Source organism: Microtus ochrogaster, chromosome X, assembly GCF_000317375.1.
Source record: "Microtus ochrogaster isolate Prairie Vole_2 chromosome X, MicOch1.0, whole genome shotgun sequence".
NCBI lineage: Eukaryota > Metazoa > Chordata > Mammalia > Rodentia > Cricetidae > Microtus > Microtus ochrogaster.
The window spans coordinates 41,477,021-41,492,632 of record NC_022026.1 but is presented as its reverse complement, the minus strand read 5'-3'; the positions used below and the strand labels follow the sequence as shown (position 1 = coordinate 41,492,632).

Here is a 15,612-nt window from a genome sequence, read left to right as displayed (position 1 = left end):
ATGTAGCAATAAATGTACCTGGAGATCTTTCTACATCACAGCAAACAGCAATGCCTTCTTGATTACATAGCCATGCCATATTTCTTATTAGTGTTTAAGCAGGTTTTCGTAATTCCATTTGTTCCAATTTGTTCATTTGGTGCAACATTTTAAGAGAAATAAAGAAACTAACTCTAAGTCAATCATAAGCAAAATAATGCCTTTTATGTGGAGTAGTGAGGAGCGCTGCACTTTCTGGTCCTTTACTTCATTTTTCTAGTAAAGTATATACAAAATATCAAACAATATGCTTTGTAATATTGCAGTTAAGTGCACAAACCTCTTATTATCAGATCTTCAAGTATTGTATATAAGCATGATATAAACTTTCTTTTGGCAGTAAAGATAGTATGGTTTTCAATAGAATTATCAAGACTGGAAGGAAGAAAAAGAAAACAATAATGAAAATGACAGAGAGGCCCTAAGCTGTAGGTATAGATAGTGGCTCGTTGCCAAGTGTTCAATGAGTATCATAAACATGCAGTGGTGTTATAGTCCAATCTGTTGAATGAACTCCCAAAGCAGGAATATCTGTGATCATTAATATTTGAAACTGTAGGGCCACAGTATGCCTTTACCCTAATTCATTCATAATCTACTAAATATTATGAACAAAAGAAGTTAAAAACCAAGGGGGTTTACTCTCAAAGAGCTCATAGATGAAACCCAGCCTAAAATCATACTCAGTCCTAATGCCATTAACCTTGAACAGCCACTGCCATCGTGAAGCCACAACTATGGCATCATAGGAAAGGAACCATCTGTTCTCGTGTTTCCAGCTTTGCCAGATGGTACTCCTCAAGATGAATCTAGCTTCTGGGACCAACAGGTCAAACCAAGCCAAGAAGTTCTTCAAATTAGAAGCAATAAACAAATGGGCAACAGGGCTGGCAAGAGCTCAGTGGGTAGACTGCTTGCAGTGCAGCCACCATGTTTTAGTTACTCTTCGATTCCTGTGAAGAAACACCAAGAACAGGCCAACTTATATAAGAATAGAAAACATTCAACTGGAGGTTTACAATTCAGAGAGTGAGGCTATAAGCTTTGTGCTGGAAAACATGGCAGCATGAAGGCAGACATAGCACTGGATCAGTAACTGGGAGCTTACAAATTTATCAGCAAGTAGGAGGCAGAGATAGCAAAACGGGAATGGCCTGCACTTTTGAACCCCCCAAGCCTACCTCTAGTGTGCCTCTCTGCCAACAAGGTCACACCTCCTATTCTTTTCCAAACAGTTCTATCAACTGGGGATGCAGTATTTGAATATGTGAGCCTATGAGTCATTCTCATTCAAACTACAACATGTGGTGAGTTGAGTTTGATGGCCAGAATTGACATAAAATTGAAAGGAGAGAAGAAAAGCCACAAAGCTGTCCTATGACCTCCATACGCATGCAGTGACACACATACACCATACACATACAATAATAATAGTTAAACAGTTTGAAAAGAAATATACAGCAAAGGCTTTCTTCTACTAAAATGGACATTCTGTGGCCCCTAGCCAAGTTCCATTGACCAAAAGAAGTCACTGGACCAAACCCAATGCAATGGAGCAGGAAATACTCCCCAACTCTAGTGGAAGGAACTGCAATGCCACATAGAAAGGCTTCAATTCAGGAAAGGTTTAAAAATGCAAAGGAGTCAAGCATGATGGCCCATACCTTTAGTCCCAGAACTCAGGAGACAGAGGTGGGTAGATCTCTGGGAGTGTTCAGCCAGCACACTCTACAGTAAGTTCTGGGCCAAAAAAGGCAATACACTGCAATCCTCTCACAACGATAAAAAAATATAAGAAAAAAAAGCAATCTACCACACAGTAAGTGAGTGTTATGAAGAGGCTGGGATGTAGCTCATTCAGTTGGTAGAATGCAAGAAGCCAGGTATAGTGACTCATGCCGGTAATTTCAGCCCACAGGCTGCCCAGAGAGGAAGAATAGAAATTCAAGGTCATCTTTTGCTATTTAGTGAGTTTTAAGTCAGTCTTGGATACATGAGACCACTTTAGAAAAAAAAATAGTATTATGAGAAAGGAAGGGACCAGATTGCTAGGAACGACCGGATGTCCAACTAAATTAAGTTCCACAGCTTCTCACATGATTCGATACAGTTAGAGATCTGCTATGGCCACAACTCTCCAAACCATTTTACCCTGTCTTCTATATACCCCCAATCTATATATAGTATATATAGGATCCTATATCGAGGATTAGAAATCTTGTGTCTTCCAGGTTCCCTCAATGGTTCTATGAGTAGAGCATCCTCCGAAAGGACCACTTGCATAGCATTAAAAGTCAATGCCCAGTAGAGAGGGGCTGGCAAGGCTAAGCCAGGGAATGTGCTGACGTTCCTTCTCCTAAGACAAGCAGGTGACACCAAGCATATGGCTCTAGCTCTCAGGAGAACTGACACACTAGGTAGAGAAAGATCAAGGAAGGACAGTCAAATATCATACTTGTGGAAAGGGCAGGTAAATCTCATCAATATCTTGGGCCTTAAAAGACTCAGTGGTCTCTACCTGACTGTGGGACACTGCCCCCCCCCAAACTGTCCACTGGCCATAGATATCAACAGCCAGAGGGGGTCACGCTGTGATTCAGTGAAACTCTGTTTCCAAAAACAGATGGTCAAAACACAGTCAGTACAAAAAAAGTCATGGTAAACAAATGAAGTGGCCTCTTGTTGGTCAACTTGGGCCCTGTGGCATTGCCCTGAAGCACAATTCATTTCTACCTGTGACTGGCTTGGGACAAAGTAACCCCAGAAGCCATTTCCTACTAATGGCTCCTGTACCATGGTCAAGAGTGGTAGAGTGGACCATGCATTGCATAACAGAAAAGCATTCAACTCAAGGAGCCCTTGTGAAAGCAGCATGCTTGGACATGTGACCCAGGGTAGAACAGACATAGATGCTCTCAATCGACCTGGCTGGGAGTTCCCATGAAGTCAACAACAGTGCTAGCACTGCTGTGTGCAGTCTTAATATTCACTGGACAAATTTCCACACTAATTTTGAGCATATCTGTTCGATAATCATGTCTTATTTTCTATTAAGCAGATGTCATAAAATGTAAGGACATATTAAAAAAAACCCAAAGAAAAAACACAACCTTGCAGTAATGACCATTATAGGGAAATTAATTTCCTTCTTCAAACCTTTTGTTTCTGACAACAGAATAGTTTTAATTAAATTATAACTTTTGTCATGGAGATGACAGCAGCAAAGCTCAGGTTTCTTCCAGACTCAAGTTTATGACATTGTAGTTGTCAATCATACTGAGAAAAAATACGCTTCATGTGTCAAAATAGAAATTACAGTTTGCTCTCTGAGACCTAAGTCATTTGTTTGTCTTTATTTTAAAGATTTATTTACTTCTTTACTTTTATATGTACAAGTATTTTAACTGAATGTACATCTACCATGTGTTTGTCTGGTACCTCCAGAGGCCAGAAGAGGGTGTTAGATCCCCTGGCACTGGATGTGAGCCACCATGTGGGTGATGGAAATTGCTCCCAGACACTATTCTTAACTATTGAACTATCTCTCCATGCCTCTGGCCATTTATTTTTAACACTTCAATATTTGCACTTGCTTATTTGCCGATTGTGGTCATTGTTCAGCTAAATATATATGGCCATTGATTGGCAACTTGAATTAGAATGGATTGTACACAACTTCATTCACTTTGTATTTAGTAGAGGGTATTTGTCACATGTCAAATTTGTAAGCCCTACATGAAAATGTGACCCTTCAGTCAGGAAATTCTTCTTTTCTCCATGCTAGCGAAAAATTAGGAATGTGAACTTTGTTATCTAAAACCAAGGCTTAGATTTCTTCCAGATACTTCCCAGAGACTAGGTTCATAATGACCCTAATTACTAAAGAAGTGAGCTGCATTGCACGCCGTGGTAGAAAAATGGTTTCCATTCCAAGGAATGTGTGTGTGAAATTCTTCAGAAGTGAAGTTCAGCTCAATTGCAGATTCTTCGAAGTTACCTGGATTCCTCTGCATACAAAAGAAATCTACTTATCTAGTATTTCCTTTGGAAACAGATTAATGAAGGTCAGTTGCCATTTGCATCCAATGGCTCAAGTGTCCTGTAAGGAAATCCTAGCATTCTCCTGTTCCCTCCATCACCAGCTCCTGGCACATGCTAGAGAAAGTTGTCCCAGTATTATTGACACTAATTTTTCACCCAAGTTGAATTATATATCTAAAAGCCTCTGAAAAGCCAGTAACACTCTGTAGAGGAATTCACCAGGCCAAAGAAAACAGGCCAATTGAGTGACCAAGGAATCTGCGTTATTAATGTTCCCGGGTACATCCTGTGGGAGAAGTATGATGAGGGCTAGGTTCAAACAGTTGAAATATTGAATATCTTAAGTTTCAATAAAAATAGAGTTTGGTTTAGTTGTGAATATATGCCAGTGAATTTGAGTACTTAATATTTATCTGGCATGGGAGCACATGTGTTTACCTATGTCTGGACAGTGACAAAGAAAGAAAACAGGAAATGCTACTACATCTGGGTATAATTGTGAAACCCTGTAATTCCAGCACTTTGGAGGTAGAATTGGGAGTCTAAGGTCAGCTTGAGTTATTTAAGACTCTCCCTGTGGCCAGCAAGTCACAGACCCTAGGATAGAACCAACTGGTATTTTTCTGCTCAATGAACATAGTATTAAACTGACTCTTAATGATGAATCACTATACCCACAGATGGATGCATCACTCAGACCTCATCAGAGACTTTTCTGTTTGCCACAGATGATGATAAATACAAAGCCCACAAGCGACCAAAGAACAGAGACTCAGCCTGCAGATTGCTCAGTCCTAAATGTAACATCTGATGTGGGAGGGTCTTCTCTTTTGAGTTGATTTCATTGGTTAATAAAGAAACTGTCTTAGCCCTTTGATAGGACAGAAAATTAGGTAGGTGGAGTAAACAGAACAGAATGCTGGGATGAGGTGAGGCAATTGCCATGCCTCTCCTCTCTGGGTCAGACACGATGGAGCCAGCCACCAGGTCAGACATGCTGAATCTTTCCCGGTACACACATTATTAGAAATGTGTTAATCAAGATATGAGCATTAGCCAAGAAGAGGCTAGAGGTAATGGGCCAGGCAGTGTTTAAATGAATACAGTTTTTGTGTTATTATTTCGGGGCATAAGCTAGCCAGGTGGCCTGGAGCAGAGCGGTAGGAACGCAGCCCGCCACTCCTTCTACAAACATCTATGCCACAACCCCTTTCCTGACAGTTCAGAGATCATTGTGGAAGAGGGAAGAGATAACTGTGAGAGTCAGAAGTGGTAGATGACTACAAGGAAACACTGTTCTCTAGCTACAACAGGGCAGCTATACATATGACACATATCAATTGTGACAGCATACACAACCCCAATACAAACTCAAGCCACACCAAATGTCAGCATGGAGATACTAGGTGGATACCCTACCCTAGGAGCTATAAGCTATCCTTAGCTGCTGGACAATGGAAGAGTCCGTTTTCTTTAGGAGTGTTGTCCTTTGTTAAGAGTGTTGTCAAGGATGCTCCAGAAGGAGACCACACATCCAGAGAGGAATTCTAGGAGGAGTTGGGTGAAAGGGTACAGATAGTTAAAATTCATTGTATGAATTTCTCAAAAAACAAATAAGACAAATTTTTAAAAAGAAAAGAAGAAAGGAAGGAGGAAGGAAGGAAGGAAGCTAGGAACAGAAGGAAGGAAAAAATAAAGTTTCTGTAAGAGACTGTAAATGTTTTAGACTTTGGGAAACAGCTTTTCTATGGCATGTTTTCAACTTTATTGTACAGAAAATTCAGTCATAGACACTATAAAATGAATGGGCATGGCTGTGTTCCAATAAAACTTTATTTATGAATACCAGAATTTTAATTTTGTATTTTTTTCTTTTGTTTTGTTAAACCATTTAAAAATAACAAATTCATTCTTAGCGCACAGAATGTCCCATAATACCAAGCTGGATTTGGCATTTAAATCACAGTTTGCTGATTTATGAGGAGGTTTAACCTCCTCATAATTCTCTCTTGATATGATGAGGTTCCAGATCTTTTCATGGGGTTGGGTATTGAGCTCAGTTGGTAGTCTACTTAAAAAACTTGCATGAAATGCTTAGTTAGGCCTCCAGTATTACATAAATTAGGTATGGTATTTTATCCCTATAATCACAGCATTGGGAAGAGGAGGCAAGAGTATCAGAAATGCCAATGTCATCCTCAGCTACATAGTGAGTTGGAGGACAGATTCAACTAGATGCACTCTCTCAATAAAAACAGAAAGAAAGTGGCAGGGTATGTGGTGAATGCCTTTCATCCCAGCACTGGGGAGGCAAAGGCGGTTCTGTGAGTTCTAGACTAGCCTGGTCTACATAGAGAGTTCCAGGTCAACCAGAGCTACACAGTGAGAAACTGTTACAAAAAAAAAAAAACAAAAACAAGTAACATAAAAGCACTTGATGATACATGAGAGTGGTGAGCTTCAGAACTATATGCATGTTTCAACCATTTTTTTAAAGCCTCAATTTTTTCTAGTATGTTAAAAGCAGAAATCAGTGTTTTCAAGATGGTTCCTTAAAGATTATACATTTCTAGAGGCTAGGACGATTACTCAGTAGAAGCATGCAAAATTTTACATTCCATCCCCAGCACAGTAGGCAAAGAAAGAGAAAGGAAAAGCAAAAACAGCATAGAGATACATTGCTTAAACACCAATAATGCTAAACTACTATGGCAAACTGTGTGTGTAGGCATGTGTATGTGTGCACGTGTGTATATGTGTTTGTGTGCATGTGTGTGTGTTATCTCTATGTCTCTGTGTGTCTGTGTAAAGAGGAGAGAATAACTAACTAGCTGCAAGAGCTATAAGCAAAAAACAAGTATTTTCAAGACATGCCTTTAAATCACAACTTTCACCACCACTACAGTCTCTATAAAAGAGGAGAGAGGGAGGAAGGGGAAGAAGGATAGAGAGAGAGGGAGGGAGGGAGGAAGGATGGGAGGGAGGGAGAGAGGGAGAGGAGGAGGGAAGGAGAGAGGGAGGACTGAAATGGCAGGGAGCATGAGCTAGGTACTTTCTCCCTAAAGCTGACTGACTAGCAGCCCCTGGGAAACTAAAGTTAAATATTCCTAAAACAGGAATCTAGTTCTGTTATGAAACTCTTCATCATTTCGCCTCCTGACAGCCATAGAAGTCAGCAGAACCAGAAAGGACTCAGAAGATGAGCAAGTAGCATCTTTAATAAAATTCAAATCCAGAGTCTTTGGGGTCTTTCACTGCTATTCTCTAGAGCTCCCTATTGTCAATGACATTGCCAAAATCACTGGGGGGGGGGGATAGAGAGGCCTAGAAGGCTATACTCTTTTGTCTCCTTCTTTAACTTCCCTCTTTCCTGGGAAGTGATTAATTCTGGATAATGTAAAGGAAAAACAAGGCAAGCTTCATTGTATCTAAAGTAGGTTTTTCTATCAAAATCGAAGAAAATTATAAATGAAAATATTTCATTCTTCTTCAAAAGTTAAGGTACTTGCAACAACATTAACACTTTCCCACATTTTAGTCACTGCTATATGCAAAAATAATAATGGTAAAGCAAAATAATCCATGAAACAATTTAAAAATGTAAAATACAGCTTTTTATGAATTTTCTTACTGCCATAATGGAGAATCTTTGCATCGATACTTGGGACCTCACCAACAAATTGAAATAAAGTTTGCCACTCAATTCCTGAACGTATTGCTCAGTTTAATAAAACCCCTATGATTTCGGGGTTTCAACTCACCTCCCTCAGGCAAAGGCAGCATAATCATATGTTTTTCTACTGAACTGTGTTCTTCTATAAACACTTGCGACAGTGCATCTGCTTTACAAATGAAACAGTCAACACTAAGAGCAGTAACAATAAAAATATATGCCTATTTTTATACTATTCCTGGGTTATAAAGCAATCATCTGTAATGCTCTCATCTACAAGAATGAAAAAAAATGATATATAACTGTTACCAAGGAAACAGTAATGTTAAAACTGCACATAAACTATCAAGATGTTTAATAACCAGAAAATTAGAATACGAAAAACATCTTTGGACAGAACCATGACACAGGGTGCCACACACAATGAACGCAATCAAGGGCCCTAACTCACACAGATGGCTTAAAGGGTCACCGCCACTTGCAAGCTAATCTAGCTTGGCAGTATTTAAGTGGCAATGGTAAGATGTACTGAGTTCTTGAGGGGCAATTAGAACTCTGACTTTTCATGTGATTAAAAAGGCACCATGTCAGCAGATAAATAGTTAAATGTAGGCTCCTCAGAAATTCAAAGCAGTTGGCTTATTGATTTCAGCATAGATTAATATTCTCTTGGATTGCGCTTTAATGATCACCGTCTTTACTCACAGATCGGACACTTGGTACATAGCAGTTACAACAGCTGTTTTCGGAATCAACATTTTAAAAACGGAAGTTCCTAAGAACCAAAGACAAGGCTAAGAACCAAACCTAGGGCAACTGCGTGTATTTGTCTGTAAAGCTGGGAGAATTGAAGCGTTCAAGTCACCATGCTGATCAAAGTTAAATCCCTTAGGAAGATTATTCACCCTGAAATCAGGGAAATCCTGCCATGTAAGCACGTTTATACGTGATTTTTCTAACAGTGTTTAAGGCACACACACACACACACACACACACACACACACACACACACACACACACACACCTTATTTCAAGGGCAGAAGCAAACAGCTGAAGACCTCCTAAAGCCATCGCTGTTCCAGCTTGAGGGCCATCCTGGAGCTCAAACTGAGCAAAAGAGGCACTCTAGGAGGCTGTAAGGTTTCTCGGCGGGCACATTGGTTTGGAACATAAGCACTTTCTCCCTTTAGAACAAACATTCCAGTGGATGACATAAGGACAGAAAGTAAAATTCATACTCATTTACTAAATTTTAAACTCTTTTTTAAAAATAGATTCTAATCTCTGCCCCCATACACACACACACACACACACACACACACACACACACACACACACACACACACACAGCCTGGCCTGGATTTTTATAAAACCTCTGACTTGTGTGACTTGTGTAAACCACAAAGGTATACTAGAATCTAACAAAAATAGATATAATTCATCTTTTCATTGTCATGTATTACCGATTTCCCCAGGGATCCAAAGTTTAAGGACTACAATGGAGTATTTGGGTGCTTTGTGAATCCTGCTGGTTTTCACGCGAGTCCACCCAAAATTCTGTTATTTCGTCCACTCATGTTCTCAACTGAACTTTTCTGTCCTCGAGTCTCATTTCCATCTGTCACACAGAGGCCAGGCACCACATCATCCCAGAGTTGGCCCTTAGCACTTTCCTGAACATGATTCTTATTTGATACCTGTCTATTATCCAGCCATAGACAGAAGTATGCAGGAAATTAATAGGACAGTGGTATGGAGCCATGATTCTCTGAAACATTAGCATGAAAGCAAATAATTTCTCACATTACAGTCATTGGCAACTTCACACATCTGTCTTCTAATGTACAGGGAACTCTCATGGGTGTCTCTAAGACACATATTTCTCTAGCATCCCAGTATCTTCAATCTACCCAGAGTAAGTTGCATGGGGAACCTTTCCCTTTAGAAATTAATGTCTGACATGAAGACTGACCTGTATGATTGAGGGCATATGGGGATGGGCAGGGAAAACAAAGAACTGTGATTTTTTTGGAAATATCTAAACCAGAGGGCTATGAGTGCCTCAAGTAGAACTGGACAAATCCAAGTCAATACATTTTTCTGCCTCAGGATTTTGAGGTTGTTCATCCTTGCTTTACACAATCAATACATTTTACTCTTATCTAAAAAAAAATAAAGGAAAACATAGGATGCTACTCTCTGTACTGAAATTTAAAAATCCCTGTGTGCTAGGGTCTACTCCCTCAGATCTCCAGGACAGAGGGATACCTCTGCCACAGACTTGCAAGGAAGTGAGAAGGCATGGTTTTCCAACACCTCTCCTACCCAGCTCTCCCAATTATTGCCCCAAGCACAAGACACAAGACTTGTTGGTTTCAAAGAAGGCTTTGGAAGATAGCAGGGCAGAAGGCAGAAGAATATTCAGACCAGATGCTACTTCGGTGGCCCCAATGTGGCAGTGTTACTTACTACTCTCCCACCATCGAATCAGCCTGATTCGACCATTTGTCTTCAATACTAACAGCTACTTATAAGCCCATTTCTAAATCTTCAAGGCTTTAGATTCCACCGTTACTTAAAGAATGGCTGAATTCTTCTCTTCTACCTCCATGACTTTGCCATCTGGGTCGCTGCTGAAGACATCCGGGTCAACCTTCAAACTGACTTTTCCAGAGCATAGAGGTCTAATTTAGAGGTGGAAAATAGGGGGACACTTTGGGTGCTTGCTTGGAAAGCAAGTACCCAAGTACTTTTGGCTTTCCTTAGCAAAATCAATTACAACCATCTTCTCTTGGCCCTTAACATATACTGTGACCCCTAAAGCACCACTGGGGTTTTTCCTAAGGGAAAACAAGCTGCCTTGAATATCGTGTGTGTGTGTGTTCTCTATGCTTGTGGCTATAAAACCCCATCAGAAAGGGAGAAATAAGTTGAAAGCAGCAACCTCCGGTCCTCTGGTTTTGGTTCTACCTTAAACCCGGCTGCTCTTTTAAGCTTTTGCTCTTTCCAGACCCCAGAAAAATAAAGCACCAAGTTTCCGCGGCAGCCCTAGGTGCAAAGAAAACCCGCGCGGTCCCTACCTGGAGGGCTTTGCAATCTTCACAAAGCTGAAGACATCCATGCAGACAGCTGGGGACCCCAGAGCCTGGGAGCTCTGTTGCCCCTTCTCACGCCAGCAAAGGCAGCCTCAGCAGCCCCATGGTCAGGAACTCAGTGCGCCTGGGGCTTGAGCGGCAGCAGCGGGTGGTGGCGGAGACCCAGGAGGGCCAGTACCTGGAGGCGGCGGCTGCTACCCCCCTCCGGCCGTGAGCTGCGTGTGCATCCCCAAGCAGGACCATTGATGGGCGCCCGCTTCGGGAAAACTCAATGGAGAGGGAGCCAGGCTGGGCGCTAGCGGCGGGGGCGGAGAGCACGGTCCGGGTCCTGCGCCCCGCCCCAAGAGCTCTGGCCCCGAGGACCGCCAGGCGCCCAGAGGACCAAAGGCCAGGGCGCGGGGCTCCGCTCCTGCTTCCCTGTGTCCCACGCGCCGAAGATCGCAGACTGAACCAGGAGGCGGCGGGCAAGCTTGGCACAGGCGCACGCACCCCTCGCAGTACTGCAGCTGCCTCCCTGCCTCCTTCCCCAAGCCTAGTCCCTTTCTCTTTTCCCTACCCCCACTAGACCAGGGGGAGGGGGCACTCCCCTGTCACCCGCTCCGGAGCCTCCAGATCTTTCAGATCTGCTCCAACAGTCCTTAGTGTGCTGCAGGACTGTAAAACACCACCTCCAGTCTCCAAAAACCATAGGGAGAGCAATGCAACCCCAGGCGGCCCTAGGCTTCCGTAAACAGAACTAGGGATCATAAAGGAAGGAGCATTATTGAGATGGGATCGTTTGTCAAAGGGAAGGGAAGGAAGATGCCCAGTGGAGTGGGTTCGATTTGGAGAGCTCAAGAGTTTCCTCTGCTTTCCCTGAACCACTGGAGCGAGACGTGGCTGCTGGGCTGGCTGGAAAGGTGTGTTCTTTGGACAGCAGCACCGCGGCAGCGTCGGTGAAATAAGCACAGGATGCATTTGCGGGGTGCGGGGATAAACACAGCTGCTCCTTACTAGAGGAGAAGAGAACTCAGGGTCCCAGGAGCTGGGTGGGGGCGGGGTACAGGGCTAATTAGGAGGGGCGGAGGATGACAGGGAAGAGAAATGTTGCCAGTGGGGTCTGGCGGGCGGAGCAAGCTGCCTTTTCAAATTGAGGGTGGGCAAAAGCCAGAAAAGGCGATGGGGGAGAGAAACCTTGGCAGAGAGACAGGAACACGAACACTGAACACTCACCTTAGACAGAGTAAACTCCAAGTTGCAGCCATTTAGAACTCCTAGGCTTGCTTCTCTTTTACATAATTACCTTGGATAATCACGCCTGTTCCGTAACTCACTGCTATCTTTCTTGGAGGCTCAGGCTTCTTTCAGGGCTCCCCCTTTTTTCTTCTTTCTCTTGGAGTCTGAAGGAGTCGTCTCCCAGACCCTTCACAGTTGCTCCCCAGAGTCTGTGAAGGTCAGCTGGCCTCACTAGGGTGCGTACTCCCACCCGCAAACAGCTTTCACCTGGCGACAGGGCCGCCGCCGCAAAGAGCCAATGCCTCCTGCGAAAGATTGGAGGCTCTGGCTTGGAGGCTCCAGCTAGCCAGTGCGCCTCTCTCTCTCCAAGGGATTAAGGAAGAGGAAATAGGTTTAAACTTCCCAGACTTCTGCTTCTGCTGTTATATTTAAAGTCTTCAGTATTCAGACCCAGTACTTCCACGTTATTTTTAAGGCATTTCTCTCCAAATTAAACATAAAATCAGTAGCAATCTGCACAATCTAGATGAAATAAAACTCAGACATAAATTACAGATTTTCTTTCGAATAGGCAGGGCAATTTTCCTTTAGCATCGTATGGGTAGCCTAGTTTATTTGTAACTTCTGGAGATCAGGATGCAAGGAAGACATTGGCATTTGAACACCCAATTGTTTGCAAAAATAATTATAGTTTGAGTATGCTTTATAATTTTTAAGGTGTGTGTGCATTTGAGTCTCGTAGCAACTTGTCATAAAAGGCAACATGATAAAACCAGAGAAATCCTTTTTTATGCCAGTCTATTTGCAAACACAGATTAGAAACACACACACACACACATACACACAAATAAAAAACAAAAAAAATCACATAAAACACCATGGGTCTGAAAAGGTTCCATATCTGAACGAAACTGCTTAAGAGTTCTCTCTATTCTTCTTTAAGAGAAAGTCTCTGTCCAACAAAAATCAACAAATCCCTAAATGCTGGGAACCCACAATATTTCAGAACTTCTCTTCACAGCTCTCCCTCCCTCCTTCCCGCTCCCACCCACTCACCTGGTTCTAGTATTACTGGTGTCCTTGCTAGTCCCCAAACTTACATCTCAACCTTAGGCTTCCATCATAAGTTACTCTCTTTTGCAGTGGTTGTTCCCTGAGCCTGGGATATTCTTCCATCAGATAGCTGTATGTTTGGCTGCTCACGCTGTCAACTCTGCACATGAATACTCCTTCCACAGAAACCTGTAGAAACGCAAGACCCCCATACTCTGGACCCATTAGCTTGTCATTATTTGATGCTTTGTTTTTCCTGTTGCTGTTGCACTTCTCACCTGCTGGTATATTACATAATTTCTTTTTCTCATCGGTGCTTTCTGAATCTTCCACTGTCAGGAATGCTGCACAAGGCAGAGATCTCTCTTTGGCTTCGTTTGGGTTTTGGTTTTCCCTGCTAGATCCTAATGCCTAAAACAGTTACCTAGATATAGAATGATCTTAATAGATAATGCTGAATAAACTACATGCTTTTTTAAATTCACAGCCAATGTCAAACATCTCAGGTAAGAACTGTTGCCTCTGTGACATCATGGCTGATGTTTATATGTGACTAAGCCACTGTCCTTCCCCTTACACATTCTGTCCTCTTTTGGATTACTAACGATAGTGGTGAAGACCCTCTCATCTTCTCCAGTTCCCCTCTTTCATCCCTTCTAACACTTCCCCCCAATAAAGTGGAGGCCGGCATCTTCCCTCATCTGTGTTCTAACATCTGGTAGCAGAGGATCAGCTTAAAATATATTGGCAGCAGACCAACTCTGGGATGGGAGAAGGGGAAAATCAAGCAATCCCTTTGGAGAATATGCTTGGAAAGGTATTCCCTGGGCTGAGGACATAGCTCAGTTGGTAGAGTACTTGCCGAGCATGCAAAAGGCCCCGTCTTCCATTGGCAGCACAGAAAAAAACCAGGCATAGCGGTGCATGACTAGAACTCCAGAATGCACTTAGAAGGTGGAGGCAAGAGAATTTGGGATTCAAATTCATCCTCAACTACATGGAGAGTTTGGGTTCAGCTTGGAATACATGAGGTCCTGTTTCAAAAGACAACAGTTGTTGCTTGTGATAACAGAACCTATTGAAAAGCTTTTTTTTTATAAAGAGAATCCAATTAAGGAAGAAATAGTGTATGGTTTAGGGGTATAGCTTAGGGGTAGAGCACCTACCTAGCATGTACAAGTCCCTGGGTTCAACCCCCCAGTTTTGAACTAAAAATCTATTCCAGATATCACATAGCTGTTTATTCATCAGTGAATGTGACAGGAAATAGGCATTTCATGTACTTTTAGAGAAAGCCTCCCCTCAAGACATCTGGTCTACCTGGAACAGCTGGCATTGGGGTTTCTTGCTGTGCCAATTTCTGCACTACAATTATGAATGGTACAGATGCCTCCTCTCCACAGCAAAACAGTACCAGGGGAAATGACTGGCTCTTCCAGGCCTTTATTCTCCTCCAATAGAGTAATTGTCTGATATGTTTTCTAATGGGTTGATAGCATTTTCTAAAGCAAAGGGGGCTCCCTCCTCACACCTTTGTTTCTTAACTCCCTTGAAACATGCTAACACAGCCAGTTTCTACCTCTGAGCCAGCCTGGCAGCCAGGATGAGATCTGAGTGGCTGGTTTTTCAGTCCCATTCCTCTCTCTGTGCCAGATGTGTGCCGCAGAGAATCCGGGAGAGATTTCTTTGTCTAGCATGAAACAGATCTGCCTAAAGCAAACAAAAAGCCCCAGAGTTGAATCTTGAGAACCTCTGTGATTTTCTGAAGATTCAGCTCCAGCCTGAATAATCTCAAAGGTCTTTCTAGACCTTGCAGAGTTACACATCAGAAACTATTTCGCTGCCTTGTGAAAATAACTGCTTAATTTGCTTTACTTACAATCAACAGACATTCTGACAAACAGATGTACTGTCAAACTCTGCCGAATACATAAGCAATTCAGTGATCAGACTCAGTGTAAGTTTTTTAAATCGTCTGAGACTCAGTTTCCCCATGTCTAAAATCTAAATAATAATACAATCCCACCTCACTAAAATGACTTGAAATTAGGCTCCATGGGAATTGAGGTACATGGCTGATGACTCCAGAAGGATTTCAACAAGTATATTGACCCTGGACAGTACCGTTAAAAAAAGGTTCTTCCTTTAAGTGCACAACTGTAAAGTGGAACAGGGAGCTGCGCAGCAATCGACCAAAGATGGATGTCATTGCCTAAAATTTCAATGCTCAGTGATGAGGCCAGTCACCGAGGCCCTGGATCACTTTATATTTTATGTTCAGAAGAACGAAATTTCTTCCCTATCTAATTTCTGGGAGTCCACTATGGGGCTAGGTATTCTACATAGGGAGAGGTTGAGGGGTTTTCTCTCCTTATGACAGCAGTGAGGAAATAAACGCAAACGATCCACCAATTTGTGGAAATTCTCTCATTCTTCACAGATTGTTCTAGGCAATGATGGAATATTCTACTCGCATAGTCAGCTCATGTAGGGTGT

At 42.4% G+C, this 15,612-nt stretch overlaps 1 protein-coding gene across 4 annotated transcripts in view; it reads right to left on the bottom strand.

Annotated features, from left to right (window-relative positions):
- Frmpd4 (FERM and PDZ domain containing 4) overlaps positions 1-12,349 on the bottom strand; it is a 653,313-nt gene extending 640,964 nt beyond the window's left edge. For 3 of the 4 annotated variants that reach the window (XM_026784756.1, XM_013350579.2, XM_013350580.2), the window contains exon 1: positions 10,834-11,723. In XM_026784756.1, the coding sequence (XP_026640557.1) occupies positions 10,834-10,874 (41 nt within the window). In that variant the 5' untranslated portion in view covers positions 10,875-11,723. Of the gene's footprint in view, positions 1-10,833; positions 11,724-12,060 lie in introns of those variants that run through there. The other variant, XM_026784757.1, reaches the window with a different exon arrangement.
- Between the last annotated feature and the right edge of the window lie 3,263 nt (positions 12,350-15,612).